Source organism: Papilio polytes, unplaced genomic scaffold (assembly GCF_000836215.1).
Source record: "Papilio polytes unplaced genomic scaffold, Ppol_1.0 DF823693.1, whole genome shotgun sequence".
NCBI classification, from domain to species: Eukaryota; Metazoa; Arthropoda; class Insecta; order Lepidoptera; family Papilionidae; genus Papilio; species Papilio polytes.
The window spans coordinates 121,777-142,819 of record NW_013525511.1 but is presented as its reverse complement, the minus strand read 5'-3'; the positions used below and the strand labels follow the sequence as shown (position 1 = coordinate 142,819).

The window sequence follows — 21,043 nt, the reverse complement described above, 5'->3', positions numbered from 1 at the left end:
AACAAAGTTCCTTAAAAGTTAAATAAAATTATTATATCTTACTTCTTACTAATATTATAAATGCGAAAGTTTAGATGGATGGATGTTTGTTAGAGTTTGTAACCTAACCGGCTAAACGAATCTCGATGAAATTTGGCAGTGACGTATGGTAAATGATAATCTGGAGATATAAATAGACTACCTACTTTTATTTATTTTTTATCTCGTTTGTTTTTTTAATGCCACCCGGATGGAGTCGCGGGCGAAAGTTAGTTAGACAATAAATTCTAGAACAATAAGTAATTAAATAATATTTACATTTTATTGACTTCATCGTCATATCCTGTTTCTAATGCTAACAATAAATTTTACTAATAACCTAAAAAATATTTACTGGTAAACATAAAATAAACAATAGAGTGTTATGGCTTAGGGGTTTTAGCATTTGATTTGTAATCTATAGACCTTGAGTTTAAAATCCGGTTAATTTTTGATTTTCATATGTAGGTACATACATAATTTACCCAACGTACTAGCGGTGAAAGAAAACATAGTGATCGAAGAAATTCAATCTGTAATGATATGTGTGAGGTTAACCCGCAGTGGGCCCAGGACGGATCCAGGGGGAGGGGGTCATGACCCCCCTGAGCTGACTTGACCACGTCTATGGGACCCCATAGGCGCCAAAGCTGGATCTATATGGATAAAAAAATTGAAAATATTTACATAATTTGCTGTTGCTTTTTTATAAAATAAAAGGAGGCGAAAGAGCCGCGAGAACGCCCATGTGGTCAATGACACCCATTGACATCCGCAACACCAGAGGAACTACAGATGCGTTGGCCTTTGTGGAAATGATAGGCTCGCTTCTTGTAGGACCCTAAGTCGTATTGGTTTGGAAATTCCAGGTCAGACCGTTTCACAACCCGGCCGTGCAAAAAGTTACGCGAAAACCGCACGGTTGCAGAATGCCAGCTATCGAGATGGTGAGGATGGTACCTGACGGTCTGTCGTGTCGTCCGATGAAACTCGGCGACAGGAATCGTTCCTAACAATTCCTCGGAACACTCCCCGTGGTAAATGCGGTAAAAAATGCAGAGGGAACTGACGTCCAGCAAAGCCAAGGGATCTAGCCTATCGGTAAGAGCTCGGTCGTTGACAATTCGAGTCGCTTTCCGATTGCTCCGTTGCTACGAATTAATAAACTTGGTGTAAAGAGAACACTCTAATAACTTTAGTAATTAAATTTATTGAAAACGAATCGATATGAATATTAATCTTATTTGTTAATTGATAACATAACATTTATTAAGTTTCTGATGTTTCCACGTATTCGACTTTTATTTTAAAATTGACACGTAAGGCTAAGACACTCGGTTGTTAGTGATTATAAATATCTCGACATATTTTATTATATTTCGCTATTCTTAATATTATATTTTATAAATCGAATAATGTTGTGTAGATTTATTATTCTCTATTTTATATATTTTATTGTACGTGTCGAAGGGCGTTATCCTGAGGGTGAGTTAATTCAATCTTACTAATCTTACTTCTTACTAATATTATTTAAAAATATTATAAATGCGAAAGTTTAGATGGATGGATGGATAGATGGATGGATGGATGTTTGTTAGCGTTTGTAGCGTAAACGGCTGAACGGATCTCCATGAAATTTGGCACAGATTTAGAGCATAGTCGGGAAGAACACATAGGCTACGTTTTATCCCGGGAATAGTTATTCGTATGTTTTCTAATACTACGCGGACGAAGTTACGGGCAACAGCTCGTAATTTTATAAAGCTTTCTAGTCCGCCTACACAGACGCACACTTTCGATTAAACTATCGCAAAACTTTAAGCGCCAATAGCCTAATGCCATACTCAATAGACAGGTACCGTAGTGACGAAACAAACACACATAGCAAACAATTTTGAACTATCGATATTCGGTTTATTTAAACTAATTATTAGCTAATAATTATTAACTAATTATTTAATTATCGAACTGATTTTACACAACCCATGCCTACTAAATTTGAAATGAATTGTCAAACTGATCTAAATTATTTAGACATACTATATATTGTTAGATATTTCGACACAAATGAATTCTAAATTATTTTAAAACACACAAACTGAACTCCAATGCGACAACGCAAATATATCGAACGTTCCGTTGTGACGACTAGTAAAACACTGAGCTTGTTGGCGGCTGAGCGCCGAGACTGCGACTGAGCGTTCGAGCCCCTCCTTGCCAAGTATTTTATAAAACTACCCCCGCACTCATTATCATCCCCAGATAGTGAGCTGGGGATGATAGTGTGTTGTGACACGTCCCCACCGAGGGGCTCGGAGCCTACCCTAAGTTAGGGTGACTAGGCCATAGTCAATCACGCTGGCCTAATGCGGGTTTGTTGACTTCACACATATCTTTGAATTTCTTCGCCGAGATGTGCAGGTTGCATCACGATGTTCACCGTAAGAACGTCGGGTAAATTATGTACGTATGAAAATTCGAAAAATCGAAATTCACATTGGTACGGCGGGATTCGAACCCAAGACATAGATTACTAATTATTAATATATCAATATTAATATATCAAAATAGTTAAATAGCTAACAATATTGACATGTGGTTTTGAGGATTGATTATGTAAAAAATATTTAGAGTGTTGTCAACTATGCCTCCTCTATCTTTATTGAATTTCTTTGGGCAAGGCCTATATTTGACAGACTTCCCAAAAGGAGGTACCCAATCCGGTAATAATAACACAGTAACTGCTCGTGCCAAGGCTCCTGAGGGAGCCCTCGAGGTTAGTTATTCATAAACGAGGTTTAGGCTAAGCGCCATCTGCGCTCGGCCACCTCAAGCCCGGTGAATCTGTAAATGCTTCTTCAAGTCAAACATTCAGTCACAAAGAAAACTATTTAACTACGTCGTAGTCTTAGACTCCAAAAATTTAACAAAAAAATGGGACCCACCTGCAAGCATTACCTTTCGGATAAAAAAAGAATTATCCAAATCGGTCCACTAGCGGCGGAGTTATGCCGTAACACACATAAAAAAAAAATAAAAAAAAAAAAATATACCGACGAATTGAATAACTCCTTCTTTTCGGAAGTCGGTCAAAAAGAAGGTACTCAATTCGTCTGTATGTTTTTTATGTGTGTTACGGTATAACTCCGCCGCTAGTGGACCGATTTTGATAATTCTTCTTTTATTTATCAGTTGTTTAATTCACAGGTGAGCGATGTTACCACGACAGGTACAATGGTGTTTGCACCACTCTAAGAAATTGTCAATCTTCTACTTATTTTTCGGTATGTATGTCTATTTATTTTTTTAAGCAGTAAACGTATTAAGTTTACTGCTACAAGTAAAATCATAATTCATCTGGTATGGCTGCGGGCCGAAATGAGCCCCTAACTATATTTCCGTCCGGCCCAGTAGTTTTTATTATGTGGATCAAATATATACAAAAATCCAAAAATATACATTTTTCCTCTTATAATCTTTACAATATTAGTATAGATATATGTAGGTATAGATTTTCAAGTTTTTAATAATTTCGTCTTTTTTAGGAGGGTTGTTCGAACCGTCTTAGTAAGAGATTTGTTTGCTGCGTCTCTTTGTACCAACCTAGAACCACAACACAGCGGTATGTATAAATTAAGTTGAAAATGAATTTCCAATGCCAATGGACATTTACAAATACTTTGTCATCCATAGGGAATGTACTTATGTTTTTATTCATATTTGAGGATAAATATTCTAGCAGTTTTAACTATACGGCTGACTTAAAACAGATAACCTTATTATTTTCTATTTTACTAATATTACAAATGCGAAAGTTTAGATACATAGCCTATGTTACTTTGTAGCCTAAACTGCAGAATGGATCTAACTAGATGAAATATCTCCTAGACGTAGAGGATAGTCTGGAAGAACACATAAGCTATTTTTAAATAAAAGTATGTCTAATTTTCAGGACAACTACTCAAAGTAATCAAAATAGATGTCCTCCTGTGGCAAAAGAGTTGACAAAGCAGAAAACTGGCCGAAAAGCTTGGGATAGTACGTCTTTTTTATTTTAAAAGAAGAAAACATTCAATTTTCAATATATGCACCATGGAATTGATGTAATCGGTCAAAATTATTTGATGCATAAAGGTTCGCCACGCCTCATCATCACCAGCTAACTATACGTCCCCACCGAATGGCTCGGAGCCTATCCTAAGTTAGGGTGACTAGGTGTTAGTCAACCACGCGGCACTGAGGGTTGACTTCAAACATATCTTTGAATTTCTTCGCCGTTATGTGCAGGTTGCATCACGATGTTTTCTTTTATCGCATTGGTACAACGGAATTCGAACCCAAGACCTGTAGATTCCAAGTCAAGTGCGTAAACCACTGAGCCAATGACGGTCCAGCTTTACCCAAACTACTGAACTTCTCTGTCTTTCTATTCTGTGAACTTGACATTTACCTCTTTCAGAATGTATAGAATACCAGGAACAGTTGATATACCCGTGTATCAGAGCATCAGGCATGTCCAGCGAGATGACGCGCGCCCGTCGCTGCCATCACCCCAGCGATCCACTTATCGTTGGCGGCTCCAATGCTAAAAAGAGAGAATTCCCTCACATGGTAACTAAGCGTTTGTCTTCAGTGGAAAAGCATAACTAGTCAAATGAATTGACAAACTAATCTATCTTATTTAGACAAACTGTAGATGCGTCTACCTCGCACGACGGACATAAACTGTCGCATTGAGTCGTTTAACTGATCGATGTAATGGCGAGTATTCAGCCAGTACAGTACAGTGAAACTAATTGATTCATTAATTGAGAGTAGCCCCAGTAGTTGAGAAAATAAGGAGTAAAAGGTTAGAGTGGTATGGACATGTTTTTTTTTATATCATATGGTGGCGAACGAGCAAGCGGCCACTTAAAACCGCCGAAATGACGTAGCGACCGCTGCCCATAGACATCCGCAATTGCCTGCCCTTAATCGACGGTGGAAGGAGACGCACATAAAGAGGATATTTCCTCTTCCTATGCGTCTCCTCTACCGTCAAATCCACTATTCCTTCCCATCCGTCCCTCTAAGGAAATGGGTGGGAAGGAAAAGGGATCAAAATTAGGCCTCCGGCACCACACTCATCAGACGAAACGCGGAATTGCTCCCACTTCACGCCTGTTTTCTGTATGGTCGTGGTATTTCACCGGGCGAGCCGGCCCATTCGTGCGAAGATGTTAAAGCGGGCTCTACCACTTTTAATGTTATGAGAAGGGATGAATCGCATGTAACAAGACGCATCTTAGTTACGAATAGGGAGGGGTACACCGGTAGAGGTAGACCTAGAAAGAGATGGATGGATTGCGTGAAAGGTGACATGATAAAGAAGAGAGTGATGATTGGGATGACGGAAGATAGAGTGCTTTGGAGGACGAAAACCCGGTGCGCCGACCCTACGGGAGTACGATAAGGCAGGGGAGATGATCAGTACAGGGAAACTAAAGTGCGGTTCACATTTGGCGCGGACAGTTGGTCAGTCGCTCTGATTGAACTGTCAATTAACTGGCAGAGTGCTAACCCTGATAGGCGCTATTTAGTGTCGCTTGCCGTCGCAACTATCCAACTGTACTGGCCAAGTGTAAACCGCGCATAATGAGCAAAGAGCCGTTCCTTGCAGGTCCTTCTCGGCTTCGGCAGCAATCCGGCAGATGCAAATTGGTCATGTGGAGGTACTCTAATCAGCGAATGGTACATTCTCACTGCTGGTCATTGTACGTCACATAATGACATGTAAGTATTTTAAGACTGGGCGCACACCTTTGATTAAACTATCGCACAACTGTTATGCGATTGTCGATTGTTTCGCAACCAATTCAAATTTAGTTGCACAACTCAAAATCGAGTAGTGTCCGCACCTCCATCTTAGTAATATTATAAATGCGAAAGTTTAGATGGATGGATGTTTGTTAGCGTTTGTAGTCTAAACGGCTGAACGGATCTCCATGAAATTTGGCACAGGTTTAGAGCATAGTCTGGAAGAACACATAGGCTACTTTTTATCCCTGAAATAGTTACGGTTCCCGTGGGATTCATTAATTTAGTTTTTTAATGTTTACTCGATCATTCTGCAACGGTTCAACATATCTTATTGAAATTTGGCACAGACATAAAACAAAGTCTAGAGTACACATGGGATAAGCTTCATCCCAGAGAAATGTAGTTTTTTGTCATTTATATAGTTTGTATGTTTTCTAATACCACGCGTACGAAGTCGCGGGCAACAGCTCGTATAACATAATAAACAGCAATAATAAACAGTTGTGCCATAGTTTAGTCAAAAGTGTGGGCGCTCTTAAGAAATCGGTACCTCGCCTAAGTAACGGCGCAACACTAGACCATTGACGTATACGTCCCGTCACTATGACATCTGTCAATGTCATTTTGAAATATTAATGAAAGCGCTTGATTCTGGCGCGAATCGGCAGATAGAGTGTCAATTTACAATTGTACTATTTGTCTAAAAGTATTCGAAATTAGAAAGAACCGTCATATTGCGATTCTGAAACTAATAATATTGTTAGGGTCAGTTAAAAAGGCGTTTGTATTGTTTATTGCTGTGTTATTAACATATGTAATTTCAGTTTTTCTAAGTAAAAATAGGAAACGAGTCAATATTTTTCATAACATTTCTATTCTTGTGTGTTTGATATTAACTAGATTCTTTTGGTTATATATTCTTTACAGACCTGTGAGCTACGCACGTTTAGGTGTTCTAGACAGGAATAATATACATAGCAGCCAACTTTATAAAATACAGGATATCATCAAACATCCTGAGTACAAATCGCCATCCAAATATAATGACATCGCATTATTAAAAACTGCCATAAAGTAAGTACGGCAAACTTATCCAGACACGACAATTTGTTGTTTATCACCTCCCACTTTTTAGTACACTTTACTTTTTACTAACACATTCATATATTACCTTGCCTATTGTCTTGTCTATTTACCGTCCTTTTACCCCTTGCATTTAATCACTCCCAACTTTTACTTCAAACTTTTCACCATTCTCGCCTTTTCAGACACCTCATCTTTCGTAGTCCTCTCCAGTGTTGCCAATGCTACGACAATTGCCGTGTTCTACGGCTTTCGGACTATCAAATTACAAAATCTATGGATTTTCGATTATCTTGTATTCATTGTTTTTCTACAAAAAAATCCCTTTCCACCCTTGTCTTAAGAGGAAAGGATGGCAAGGAAAAGTGGATTTGACGGTGGAGGAGACGCATAGGAAGGGGAAATGTCCTCGTTATGTGAGTCCTCCTCCGTCAATGAAGGGAAGGCAACGCATCTGCAATTGGGGATGTTTATGGGCAGCGGTCGCTTTCCATTTCAGTGTATTCAGGTGGCCGCTTGCTCGTTTGCCAACTTATATAATAAAAAAAACAATAAAAAGTTACATCCGTCTTACCTTTTGCGACGAGGAGGTTTTAACTTATTTTGTTCCATAACGGTTCCATCTGTCACTGGAAATAGTGGGACTAAAAAGTAAGACGGGTGACACGTTTTATTCTCACATGGGGACAGAGCGGGGTGACGGTTGTGAATCCAATAGCGGGTGCTAGCTATTCCATGTTTTCAGAATGACGCTAAGCCAAGAAGCAGTACCAGCTTGTCTGCCTGTGGAGACTGTTTCTGAAGAGAAAGCGATCGCTACAGGCTGGGGCGCAACACAGCACAAGGGAGACGCCTCTGATCAACTTGAGAAGGTATGTGTTTAAAATGTAAAATATAATTATTAATTAATTAATTAATTTAATAAATGATAATCTATAAATACCAACAATAGACAAAGTAGAATTGTGGGACGCCTGTGGCAACACCAGCTTCCGGGCGAAACTCACTCAACGACCGACACCAAAGAAAGAAGCAAAAACTTTATCCTTAATTCGAGTGTCCAGTGACGAACTAATTAAAAAATAATAATTCATATGTACATCATACTAATATTTTAAATACGAAAGTTTAGAAGTATGGATGTTTGTTAGAGTTTGTAGCCGAAACGGCTGAACGGATTTCGATGAAATTTGGTATAGATGTAGAGGATAGTCTGGAAGAACACATAGGCTACTCACTTTTGTTTTTTTAATTCCACGCGGACGGTGTCGCTGGCAAAAGCTAATGTTATAAAGAGGAAAGGATTGTGTCATTGGATTTTCGTAAGTATTGAAATAACTTAAAAACTACTGGTCTGATTTCAAAAATTCTTGCATCATTAAAACGCTACTTTAACACTGAGTGACATAGGTTATATTTTACTATTTTTAATATGACTTTTGTTACAAAAATCTCCGTCGAAGGGTTGTCCGTTTGTCTGTCAGTTTGTGTATGCTTATCTGAATAACGACTACACCTATTCAAATGTGGCTTTTATTAATGTTTTGGAAGACTTCGTATTTATTTCATCTCAATTTTACTATTATAAATAAGTTGGGATGGATGTTTGTTAGTTTGTAGCCTAAACTACTGAGCTCGAGGAAATTTCTCTTATCACATACTTACTACAGTTTTTTTGAGAAGTAAAAGGTTAGCGTGGTATGGACATGTTATGCGACGAAATGGGGACATAAACCAGAAAGTGTTAAGCTTGAATGTGGCTACAAAGGTAGAGGAAGAACGAAGAAAGTATAGATAGTTTGTGTGAAAGAGGATATGCTTAAAGGAGTGGATTCAGATATGACGGCTGATAGAGATGTATGGAGCAGCACATACTGTGACGACCCTCCGTAAGGGATAAGGGCAAGTTGATGACTTACTACAGTTTTTTAAGCTGTTGCATAAGTAAAATGTTAATTCCAAGGTAACGTTGAACAAGTTTACGGAATCGGAGTGTTCAGCGTCTCACCAACCGCACAGGAACATGCTGCGGGGATTTGACGCCAACACGCAGTTCTGCTACGGTGATAAGTTACAATCTAAAGACACTTGTCAGGTGAGATTTTCTTTATTATCCCAAAAAATCCAGTTAGACACCCTAGTTAAACACTACTTATAGTGTGTCTAAATGATTTAGATTAGTTTGAACTCATTTCAAATTTAGTAGGGATGGGTTGTGTAAAATCAGTTATGAATCTAATCGATTTTCGATTTTTATTTTATAGAAGTTGGAATCGATAGATTCGTTGTTATAACTCATGAATTGAAAAAAAAACACTGTTTTCTCAAATTAATAATGACTTGCAGAACCATTACAAATAATGAGAGTAAATAAATTTTTATTACTACTACAGCCTTACGTAATCGAATTGGATTTCGCTATTATTTCTGTCATCGCTAAATTCTCTACACTATAATCAATAGTAGGATTGTCCTCTAAATTAGTGAATAAGAAAATAAAAATTTCAGTAGAGTTCGATAAACATTTATACCGAATATCGATAGTTCATAATTGTTCGCTGCGTGTTTGTTTCGTCACTACGATACCTGTCTATTATGTACGGCATTTGCCTTCATACAAATTGAATTAGATACTTCATATGCGTCATTTATCAAACTAATCTATCTTATTTAGACAAACTCTAATACAGACCGCTGCTTGATATGGACGTTACATATTTCACCATAAATGTATTACACTGCTTTCAGTATTTTATTAAATGCGAGATGTTCCCGCGCGGCTTCATCCGCATTCAATTCAAAAAACTCTATTGTATTGTTTACATTTGTCAAATTTTCAATTTCAAATGCACAAATGACATGTTGCATAACAAAACCGTTACCATAGCAACCTTCCTTGATGTCAGCTGGTATTTTTTGTCCCTTTCCCGCGGGACATTTTTTCCAAATTATTTACTACCTAAGTTTGATAGCCTGAAAATATGGACTAAAGCATGTCGTAACTCAGGACACTTTATTAAAAAAAAATCAAAAATATGCTGTGATTTCTGACATCCTACATAACTAATTAGTGTGTGTATACGCTTTATTATATTAGTATAGTTTAAAAAATCAGTACTGCTGGAGGATTGGCGCATCACTAGATTACTGGCATATACGTCCCGTTCCTATCTGACAGTTGTCAATGTCATTAGACGTATTGCAATAGCGCGCCATTTTGGTGAGTGGCGTGTGTTAATACTCAGTCTAATTACATTTTTACAAATAAACGCGATATAAAGTTCAATTTAGGAATAAACTGAGTATAAGCATATATTAGTACAAAATTTGTATTACTTTATACAGCGTTTATTTGTAAGGCTCTTTATGTATATGTAGTTAAGTGTTGATATCAGGGCGACAGCGGCGGACCTCTACAAGTGACGAGCCCTCACATCAACTGCATGTACGTAGTGATAGGTGTGACGTCATTCGGCAAGGACTGCGGCACGCTCGCCCGCCCCGGGATATACACTAAAGTGTCTCCTTACATGTCCTGGATAGAGAACATCGTTTGGCCCTGAGATTATACCGTTAACTTCATACGGCATCTTACTAATTTTAAATGCGAAATTTAGATGTTAGATGATACAATATATTAATGAAAACTATTTAACTACGTCGTAGTCTTTGACTCCAAAAATCAACCAAAAAAATGGGACCCACCTGCAAGCATTACCTTTTGGATAAAAAAAGAATTATCAAAATCGGTCCACTAGCGGCTGAGTTATGCCGTAACACACATAAAAAAAATAAAAAAAAACATACAGACGAATTGAGTACCTCCTTCTTTTGGGAAGTCGGTAAAAAACCGCATTCAAATCGGTTTAGTCGTCATGTGATTAAAATAAACAAACTCTCAGACAAATCTAACAGCCATTTGGAGTTATGTAATGACTAGCTTTCGTCCGAGATTCCGTCGGCATACACTTAAAAAAATTTTCCCTTTGTATTTTCCCAGACTATCCTCTACATCTACGACAAACATCGAGATCCCCTCAGCAGTTAAGGTTAACTCTAACAAACATCCATCTAAACTTTCGCATTTATAATATTAGTAAGATGTACCCATTGTAATAATTTATTCTTATAAGAAGGGTTGTAACGGAACTCCGCTTACGCATCCGCTTCCGTTTTCTGATATTTCTGATGTGGAGTTATAACGGAGGTTAATTTACGTGTTTAACGCGAGTGGGGTGATTAGGTATCGTTTATGCCCGCGCGGGCATAAGTCAACAAATTATAATTGTTATACATTATATTTGCATAATAAACTGTACCTTGTAATTATGTACCAATATGTAATTTGAATTAACGTAGTTTTAGTTTTTTATTTCTATAATATCGAGTAATATCTAATTATCGAGCTTCGCTTCCGCTTCCGTTAAACTTCGTTTCTGCAGAGTTGAAGCCCTTTGTTTCCGCATCCGCTTCCGATAAAATGGCTTCCGTTACAACCCTACTTATAAGCATGTTTCAGGTCATTTGAGGTCAAATTTAGAGTATATTTATATCTGCATTCGATATCAGTCACGTATTTTATCCTAAGATAAAATGTCAATCTCTCTTATCTAAAGATAATGCAGCTTCTCGTAGTTTCTTTGAACTCAACTAAATATTACTTGAGTTCATAAAGAGGACAGATTTGTATGTATTGAAATAACTCAAAAACGACTGGGCTGTTTTTGAAAATTCTTGCACCATTAAAAAGCTACGTTATCACTGAGTAATAGCTATATTTTTACATTTTCAATTTCACGCGGGCGAAGTCGCGAACTACAGCTATGTAAAATAAATTACGCACCAAATAAAATACAAGTGGACTACATTTAAACTTTAGTCTTAAGCGTAATTATTTTTTGCATTTAAAATTTATGGTCACCTTATTTTTTATAATTTTACAAAATTGTGTATTTTAAGTGTTTTTGTAAGTTATATAGTTTTAACCAAAGCCCTTATAAAAATGTCATTTAAAAGGGTTGCAGATTACCACAAAAGACTACGCCACTCTAATATGCACGTGTTGAACCCTTTCATAGTTCAATGTATTATTTTTGTAATAAAAGTAACTTATAAACAATATCTTTGTATTATTTCTAACACAAAGGATGACTTGTATTTATAACCTAATTCTTCATTCGTTTGTTTTTCACTGATAACTTGTAGATCACTCGTATTATAGTGTGTCTCTGTCTAAATAATTTAGATTAATTTGACAATTCACTTCAAATTTAGTAGGGATGGGTTGTGTAAAATCAGTCATGAATCTTATCGATTTTCGTTATTATTTTTATAGAAGTTGGAATCGATAGATTTATAGTTATAACTTATGAAATAAATAAACACTGTTTTCTCAAATTAATAATGACCATAACAAATAATGAGAGTAAATGAATGTTTATTACTACTACAGCCGTACGTAATCGAATTGGATTTCGCTATTATTATTGTCATCGCTAAATTCTCTACACTATAATCAATACTAGAATTGTCCTCTAAATTAATTAATAAGAAAATAATAAATTTAGTTGAGTTCGATAATTATTAAAACCGAATATCGATAGTTCGAAATTGTTAGCTATTCGTATTTATTTCGTCACTATGATACCTGTCTATTAAGTATGGCATTTGGCTTCATACAAATTGAATTCGATACTTCATATGCGTCATTTATCAAACTAATCTATCTTAATTAGACAAACTAAAAATGAAAACCTTTGTAGTGTTTTTTTTATATGAGAAGGGGCAAACGAGCGGCGTGAACACAAAGGTGGTCAACGACGCCCATGGACATCCTACACCAGAGGAACTACAGATGCGTTCTCTCTTATTTAAAAACGTTACGCGGCCATAAAGGGCGTCATCATCTTCCTCCTTATCCTACTCCCTAGGCATTTGTCCTCCACATAACTCTATCATACGTCATCTGTCATCTATGGGCGTCCTCTAATTTAATTTAAGGTAAGGCGTACCCAGGAAATCCGAAAAACAGGCATTTTTCCGTGTAAATTATATCGAGCTGGTTCAGTGTATAATCTTGAAAAAATAATGTGCGTAGATGCTCTGCTCTGTAGATTGTTAAAGAGGAAAGATTTGTATTTTTGTATATATTGAAATAACTCAAACTACTGGACCGATTAAAAAAAATCTCGCACGATTAACAAGCTGAATATTACTGAATAACATAGGCTATATTATTACTTTTTTTTATTTTATGAGGGCGAAGTCGCGAGAAACCGCTAGTTATACTAATTATAAAGGGGAAAGATTTGTAATTTTGTATGTATTGAAATAACTCAAAAACTATTGGGTCGATTTTAAAATTCTTTTACTGTTAGAAAGGTAATTTATCTGTAATATAGCCTATATATTATATAAATTATTATATATAATATATATTATAAAGCCTATATATTTCTTAATTTCACCACATAGTACCATTTTGACTACAGCGTTTAACATAAGGGGGTACAGCACGAAAATTTGCGACGTCTTACTAACGTCATCAATGTATTAGATCAGATCTTGTGATCAAACGCAAGTCACAAGTAACAATACGAAATAATTGAGTTTTCGTATTTTTAGGCATATCCTAGAAAAAAAATTACTGCAAACTCATACTTTGGAGGAATATTTTAGTTGATAATCAAATCTTTGATTTTCTACGAAAAAATAAGCTTTAAAATTATACGAAATCGCGGAACATACTTTGGGTATAAACGATTGCTGTTGAGGCCATCTACCTTTAGAAAGCTTATGTTCCGTCCCTTAATCATCCTGTATATCTTGGGCAAAAAAATTGTGAAGTACGCGATGTGAATATTTTTCAAAACAAAAACCCATAAATAAATTAAAAGCTTTATTCAAACATTCTATATAATAGTTCAACATTTAATTTCAAGATAGATATTTCCAATGTCAATTATTTAGGAACATTCTGTAGATAATAAAAGAATAAATATGATCTCACGATTTTAATACTCATCAACAAAATAAAGCACAGAATACAAATCAACAATATTTACAAGAAAAAAATTGATAAATACAAAGTTGATTTTTTTTAACTTATTCTAATAAAAAGATTGCAACACATTTTTTATTCTGTAAAAGTTAAATTAAAAACTTTGTTAATCTGTGTAAATACAACGTAATTCTCAATTGATACTCTATGGTTGAAACAAAATGGCGGCTTACGAGACAAAAACATACGTGAAATCACTTATAACTATTTGAACAGTATTTCTCGTTATTGGAATGAATTTCTCGTTGGCACTAAAATGGAGGGCTTTCGGTTTTTCGTATAAACATATTTCTCAATATCTCAATAATTAACAACTATAATTTAACGCTTTATAAATTTAATCGAAGCTCGGAATTATTGAAATCGTCTCGTACTCAGACTTGTGTGAAATAATGATTTTTTTTTCAATATATTTTATTTCTTTTAAGGCATTTTTACTTATAAAAGCGTACTAATTGGTCTGTAAATAATGGTACAAATTGAAATCCACAAATTAGACTAAAATTCACCATTATTACAATATCAACATTTTGATTATCATGTTGGTAAGACTTTTAATTTTTTTTCATCAAGTTGTTATGATTTTCGCGCGTTTTTATATCATAACTGCAGTCAAAATTCATTTAAAACAATAGGTAAAAAACGTATATACAAATATTTAGGTATTTAGGTCTCTAGAAGCCTTTTATTGGAGTAAATTACCTCATTAACAATACAAAAGACATCAAACTTTGGATGTCAAAATTGTATGAATCACTCATTTATAGGTTGTCTATGAATTAGAAAAAAAAAGTAGTTTAATCACAAATAATGTAAAAAAAATATCAAATAAAAGAATATATATCAAATGTGTTTAAAAATTATTTACCTTTATAACCATTTATTGCTATTTTTGACAAAAATTGTACAAAATGGTGAAAGTGTAGCGTGATTTATGATTTCAAAATGACCATTTTAGATTCCAAACTACTAACATATATCTACATGCAAAGGTTATATACACAAATATCTATTAGATATATAATTTATAGATCGTTATACAAAAAGTCATACAATAAAGACATCTAATCGAGAATTTTCTTAATGTCCTAGTATACACTAAGAGAATTTTTCCAAACAAAAGGCAATGGCTAGTCTTTCTTTCGCCTTTTTTGTGTAGATTAAGTATCTACAGGTCATATATCTGTTTTTATTGTGTGAATAAGTTTTTTTTAAGATTTGTGTATACAAGTCTTTGCCTAAATGTTGACAAATAGGCACTTTGTCGGTGATTTACATAGATTATATATTTTAGAGGTAAGCGCTCTAAATTAGGCGACAAATAGTGTTTTAATTCCACTAGTAAAATAGCACGAAACTTTATAAAGAAAAACATAGCAAATATAACTTATACTTACAATAATTATTGGTGTATTTGATTTCTTTTGTAGAATAAATTACAATTCCTTTCATTACTCGTATTCTATACTCTACATCTCAAATCTACATTTCATCGTATAAACTATAGATTTTTGAGCTCTATGGTTCTGTCAAAAATGACAGCAACTGTCAGTGTGACCATTTAAAAACAATTACTAACAAGTTGGTAATATTTTTAAAGTTGCTAATTTTTTAAAGTAGGTAATTTTTTTCAAATTAGTAATATTTCAGGATGGTAATATTTTAGTAGTATTTTTTGTTATGGTCACACTGCTTGGTAAATTTACTCAGCGGCATTGATAGTGATCGTCTTCCCTTTGGGATCATCAAAGCGATCCATCGTACGGATATCCAACATCATCATGATGCCGTAGAAGGTGATCGCGAGGAATATGAACACCACGAACAGACCTGACCAGATCGGCACGGAGAAGAAACCGATGCAGTTGAAGGTATCGCCGAAGACCAGATCCGATGCGTTCGTTGTCTTGAAGAACGGTTGCACCTGAAATGACAAAAAAGACACTTATAATTCTTTAATACCGACGATAGGATGTGATTGGATGATAGTTCTGGGCTATAAAGGGTGTCAGAGGTACATAAATTACAGTCTTTTGAAACCCTCCTAACTACCTCTCGACCTATGTTAAAAAGGGCGCCATTGTTGGTAGCGCTAATACCTGGACTAATATAACATATAAGGCACTAGCTGTTCGCGTGCGGCTTCACCCGCATGAAATTATAAATTTATTGTTTGCATTTGTCAAATTCTCAATCCTGGCATTCTTGCTTTCTTGATGTTGGCAGCAACTTACGGTCTCTTTCCCACATTAGGGTTTTTATCCAAAATATTTACTCCTTAAGTTTAATGGCGTGAAAATCTATAGCCTACAGCGTGACGTAAGTGTATTGCTGAGATCTTAAGCAACAAAGAAGTGTGTATTTACGATTTATTATAATAGTATAGAAGTATACATATATAGAAATTACTGTGTGCTGTAATTCTAAAAAAACTTTTAAATCAAAGTCATAAACATACTGGATGAATTGCGATATTTCTGAATATTCTAACAATTATTAAGGCCAGGTGGGACACCGCTGGCTGATAGAGGCTCAGATAGCTTAAAAATTACGTTACTGTCAGATAAGGTAACAAAATCCGATATTTCCATGACATATTTTACAAGTTCAGATATTTTACAACTTGGTGAGACAGGCCCTTAGTATAGTCAGAAAGTAACTAAATCTAAGCATATAAAAAAGTACATTTCGTAATGTACACGCGACATTTTCTGACATCTAAAATCTTATAAAATTGCCAACAAACACATAAGGTAATTTGTAAAGGTTAATGTACTTTTAAAGTTTTTTTTTAAATACTTGACGTGTTAGAACCTCAATAATAACTGAACTCACGCCAACTTAATCTCGCTGTGGGAAGTATTACTAGAAAAATATAAATGTACGTTAACTATACTTTATCGGGACAGTCCTATGTAGTGTACGGCTCGTCGTATCTCAGAGCTTAGTATTGTATTTTTGTATGTATTGAAATAACTCAACTACTTGGACGATTTCAAAATTTCTTTTACCATAAAAAATCTATGTTATCAATGAGTAACATAGACTATGTTTTTTTATTATTTTTTACTTTCACGCGGACGAAGTACTGAGCAATAGAATTGTAAAGTGGGAAGATTTGTATTTATTGTATGTATTGGTATTGAAATAAATAAAAAAAAACTACTGGGCCAATTTTAAAAATTTGTTCACCATTAGTAAGGTAATTTATCTGGGAACAATATAGGCTAAATTTTGATTATTTAATAATTTCATGCCGATGAAAACGAGAGCAACATTAAATATAAATGTTATAGCATGGTCACCCTACATTCGGACGTTGAACGTTAGGATCGATCGCGTTACCCGCCGCGGCGCCAGACTGGCTGTCGCCGCACAGCCGCCGCTCTCAAATTATACTTGTAATACAAAAATCTATACTATTGTAATAAAGCGTAAACACACACTTTTTTGTTGCCTAAGATGTCAGCAATTACAACACAGTTTTGAATAATTCTTCTTTTTAATAAGAATCCCTACACTACGTCACGCTTTAGGCTATATATTTTTACGCCATTAAACATAGGGGTTAATATTTTGGATAAAAACCTTAATGTAGGATAGAGACCATAAGTTGCTGCCAACATCAAGGAAGCAAGATTGCCAAGCTTTGTAATGTTATGTCATTTTGACATTTGCTATTGATAATTTGACAAATGTAAACAATAAAATAAAGTTTTCATAATTTTATGCGAATGAAGCCGCATGGGAACAGCTAGTTTACAATATATGTGAAGGGAAAACTTTGTACCTTTATGACTTCACACTTATGGCTTTACACTTTGCCAGTATAGTTGGACTGTTATACTGTTATTGTTCAAATTATAATAATTGAATGCTATTCCAGTGGTTAAGGTCTACTGTCCAACTGTACTGACTAAATGTGAACGATGAGACTTTAAACTTAGTTAGAGTTAATTAACTCTCTAAATATAAATGCATACACTTTACGGTTTAAAAACCCTTATATTAGGCAATAGTTTATAATCCAGCTACTAAAATTTTAAACTACCAATAAATTGTACATTAAAAAAATTACCAAGATAAATATAACATCAAATTCAACAAAAAAAAACTTTAAGAAACACACAATTATGAAATATTTTATTTACACACAAAAAACTATTCTATAGACTTTTTAACCCTATGATAAATTCCTACAAGCATATCTCTGTTTTCATCTTTTCAGAAACAATGCAAGGGTAACTAAAACATTTTCAACAATATTATATCTATTATTAGATGGTAACACTGAAAGGGTGGCAGAACGGTAGGTCTTTGTCTATATCAGCTCAACAAAATCCCTGGATGCTTGTTATTGGTCTAAAAATAACCGAATGATTTTAAAACACACGACCGCTGTGGTGACGCCGAGTTTTGAATTGGCAGTTACTCTTTGAACGCGCCGCGGTACATTTCTCAGAGACACTTAGTCCTGTAATACTATACTATTATAATAAAGCGTAAACACACACTTCTTTGTTGCTTAACATGTCAGCAATTACAACATATTTTTGAATTATTTTCTTTTTAATAAAAAGCCCTACACTTACGTCACGCTTTAGGCTATATATTTTTACGCCATTAAACATAGGGGTTAATATTTCGGATAAAAACCCTAATTTGGTAAAAAGACCATAAGTTGTTGCCAACATCAAGAAAACAAGATTGCCAAGGTTTGTCATGTGATGTCATTTAGACATTTGCTATTGATAATTTGACAAATGTAAACATAAAATAAAATTTTCATAATTACGTACAGATGAAGCCGCACTTACACAACTATTAACACAATTAATTATATATTCTAATGTCTCAAGTCCCTAGTTTGTATAGCAACGTAAAAGGCGTATCCTTCACAAGTAAAAAAATGTAAACAACCCACAGAGAATGTGCAGGGTTCTCACATACCAGAAGCTTTAAGAACCTAAAGTAAAAGATAAGAATGTACTTAATATGTTTAGAGTAAATACATAAATAAAAAAAAATGATCCAAGATGGTTTCCAAATTAAATTCCTTGATAATTCACATACCTGCATATCTCTGAAGGTGACTGCATAGTTGATTGTGCCATTGACACTGGCAAATGTGACATTTTCAGCGCATCTGTATGACCATTCAGATAACGAGTAGACTTCTAGCTCCGGGTACAAAACTTCGATTGTTGATGGTCTGGTTAGCACAACATTCTCTGGAAAATATAAAGCCATATTAGATATCTAGCTTTCGGCGACTATCATTTAAAAACAAAAGTAAGGAGCATAATGTGTTCTTCCAGACTATTCTCTACATTTATTGACAAATTTTATTCAAATCTGTTCAACAGATTTAGCAGCAAACTCAAACAAACATCCATTTAAACTTTTGCATTTGTACTATTAATAAGATTTTTACAAAAATCAATATGCATTTTATCATCCACTTGCCCTTATCCCTTACAGAGGGTCGGCACAGTATGTGCTGCTCTTCCATACATCTCTGTCAGCCGTCATATCTGAATCCACTCCTTTCTTAAGCGTATCCTCTTTCACACAATCCATCCATACTTTAGTCAGTCTTCCTCTACCTTTGTAGCCATCCACATTCAATCAATTTCTGGTTGACGTCCCCATCATGTTGCATAACATGTCCATACCACGCTAACCTTTTGCTTCTCAATTTCTCCACCACTGGCGCTACTTTCATTATGCATTTAATACTTACTATAATTGCAAATGTTTTGATGGATTGATGTTTGTTAAACAACTTCACAAAGTGTTAACAGATCTTAATAAATTTTAACATAGACACAGAACATACAAAAGTCTGGAAGAATATATGCATTACTTATTATAACTTAGTGACTTGATGACTGATGATAGAGTTATTTGGAGGACGAAAACCCATTACGCCGACCCTACAGAAGTAGGATAAGGCAGGGGAGATGATGACTTATTAAAACTAAATGTATAATCACAAGGAAGGAATACTTATATGAGATATTGTTTATGAACAATAATAATATAAAAAAAGTTAAAGTAGGTCAAAAGATAATTTAAAAAAAAAGGTGAACATTATCTTACCAAATGTCCAATAACCATTCTTGTGTACAAAGTTAAGCTGGATTTCATCTGCACCAAACTTCATGCTGGTGGTCATAGTGTTGCTTGTGTCATTAAATGTACTGGTGCTGCTCTCAAGGTTGTCCAAATGGATTGTCTTATTTAATTCCGTTAGCATCAGATCCTCCACGTATAACAGGAGTCCATCTAACCTGTACACCTTGTTGTCTTCCGTTGCCTGACGACGTACGCGGTGACTCTCCGATACAGTCCATGAGGGGTTCCTTGCGGTGTATATTGCCACAACTTTTTCATAACGGTTGTGTAACTTGGCGAACATATCCTCCATAACATCATTGTGTCTACGCAACAACTCCGCTCTCGTATCCTTCTCGTTGGCATCCTTAAGCTCGATGAATAGGAATTTACCACCTTCAGGCTCGATCTCCGCCGATAAACCATTCTCGGTCAATTTAACATGATTCTCTTTTTCCACGTCCGCGAAACTGTTTAAAGCTTCAAGAGCATTCGATACAGAAGGTAAATAATAAGAATCTCCAAGGTTAGACCGCAAATATTTCAACGGAACTTCACCATCTAAGGTTTTACTTGAAAAATCTTCAACAGATAGCGTCTCCTCTATAAATATAACAGTGAAAGGGTCACCTGAAAGCTCCTCTTTTAATACATCCTCGAATTCCTTTTCGGAGACAGCGGCGAGAGGGTTAGATTTCAATGATGTTTTAGACAAATCGCCCCATAGAAATACAGGCACGGATGAGGCGTAACTCTGGACCACACTTAGCACTAATAAAGGGAACACTAATCGGCAGTACGCCATTATCAATGGATTTTTTAACTACTACTAGTGGACGTATGGGGACTAAAAGTATAGTTTTAGTCCAAAATTTGTCATAAAACGACAAGAATTGAGGGATGACGATTGACCATCGGTCATGTGAAAAGTGATCATATGATTAGTTTGACGCGTGCTTGTCTATG

At 35.3% G+C, this 21,043-nt stretch overlaps 2 protein-coding genes across 2 annotated transcripts; one reads left to right on the top strand and one right to left on the bottom strand.

The window, feature by feature from the left end:
• The first annotated feature begins 1,071 nt into the window (after positions 1 to 1,071).
• On the top strand, positions 1,072 to 10,542 carry LOC106103889 (serine protease snake-like). The gene is made up of 10 exons (XM_013283800.1): positions 1,072 to 1,119; positions 3,564 to 3,640; positions 3,971 to 4,056; positions 4,478 to 4,629; positions 5,678 to 5,790; positions 6,466 to 6,582; positions 6,745 to 6,891; positions 7,646 to 7,772; positions 8,864 to 8,995; positions 10,296 to 10,542. The coding sequence occupies exons 1-10, from the start codon at positions 1,072 to 1,074 to the stop codon at positions 10,461 to 10,463; spliced, it is 1,167 nt and encodes a 388-aa protein (XP_013139254.1). The 3' UTR covers positions 10,464 to 10,542.
• Positions 10,543 to 15,611: 5,069 nt separating this feature from the next.
• On the bottom strand, positions 15,612 to 21,022 carry LOC106103932. Its single transcript, XM_013283848.1, has 3 exons — positions 20,063 to 21,022; positions 19,034 to 19,191; positions 15,612 to 15,884 (listed from the first exon to the last, which is right to left on the bottom strand). Exons 1-3 carry the CDS (start codon positions 20,880 to 20,882, stop codon positions 15,663 to 15,665), a joined length of 1,200 nt encoding a protein of 399 aa, XP_013139302.1. The 5' UTR covers positions 20,883 to 21,022; the 3' UTR covers positions 15,612 to 15,662.
• Positions 21,023 to 21,043: the final 21 nt, after the last annotated feature.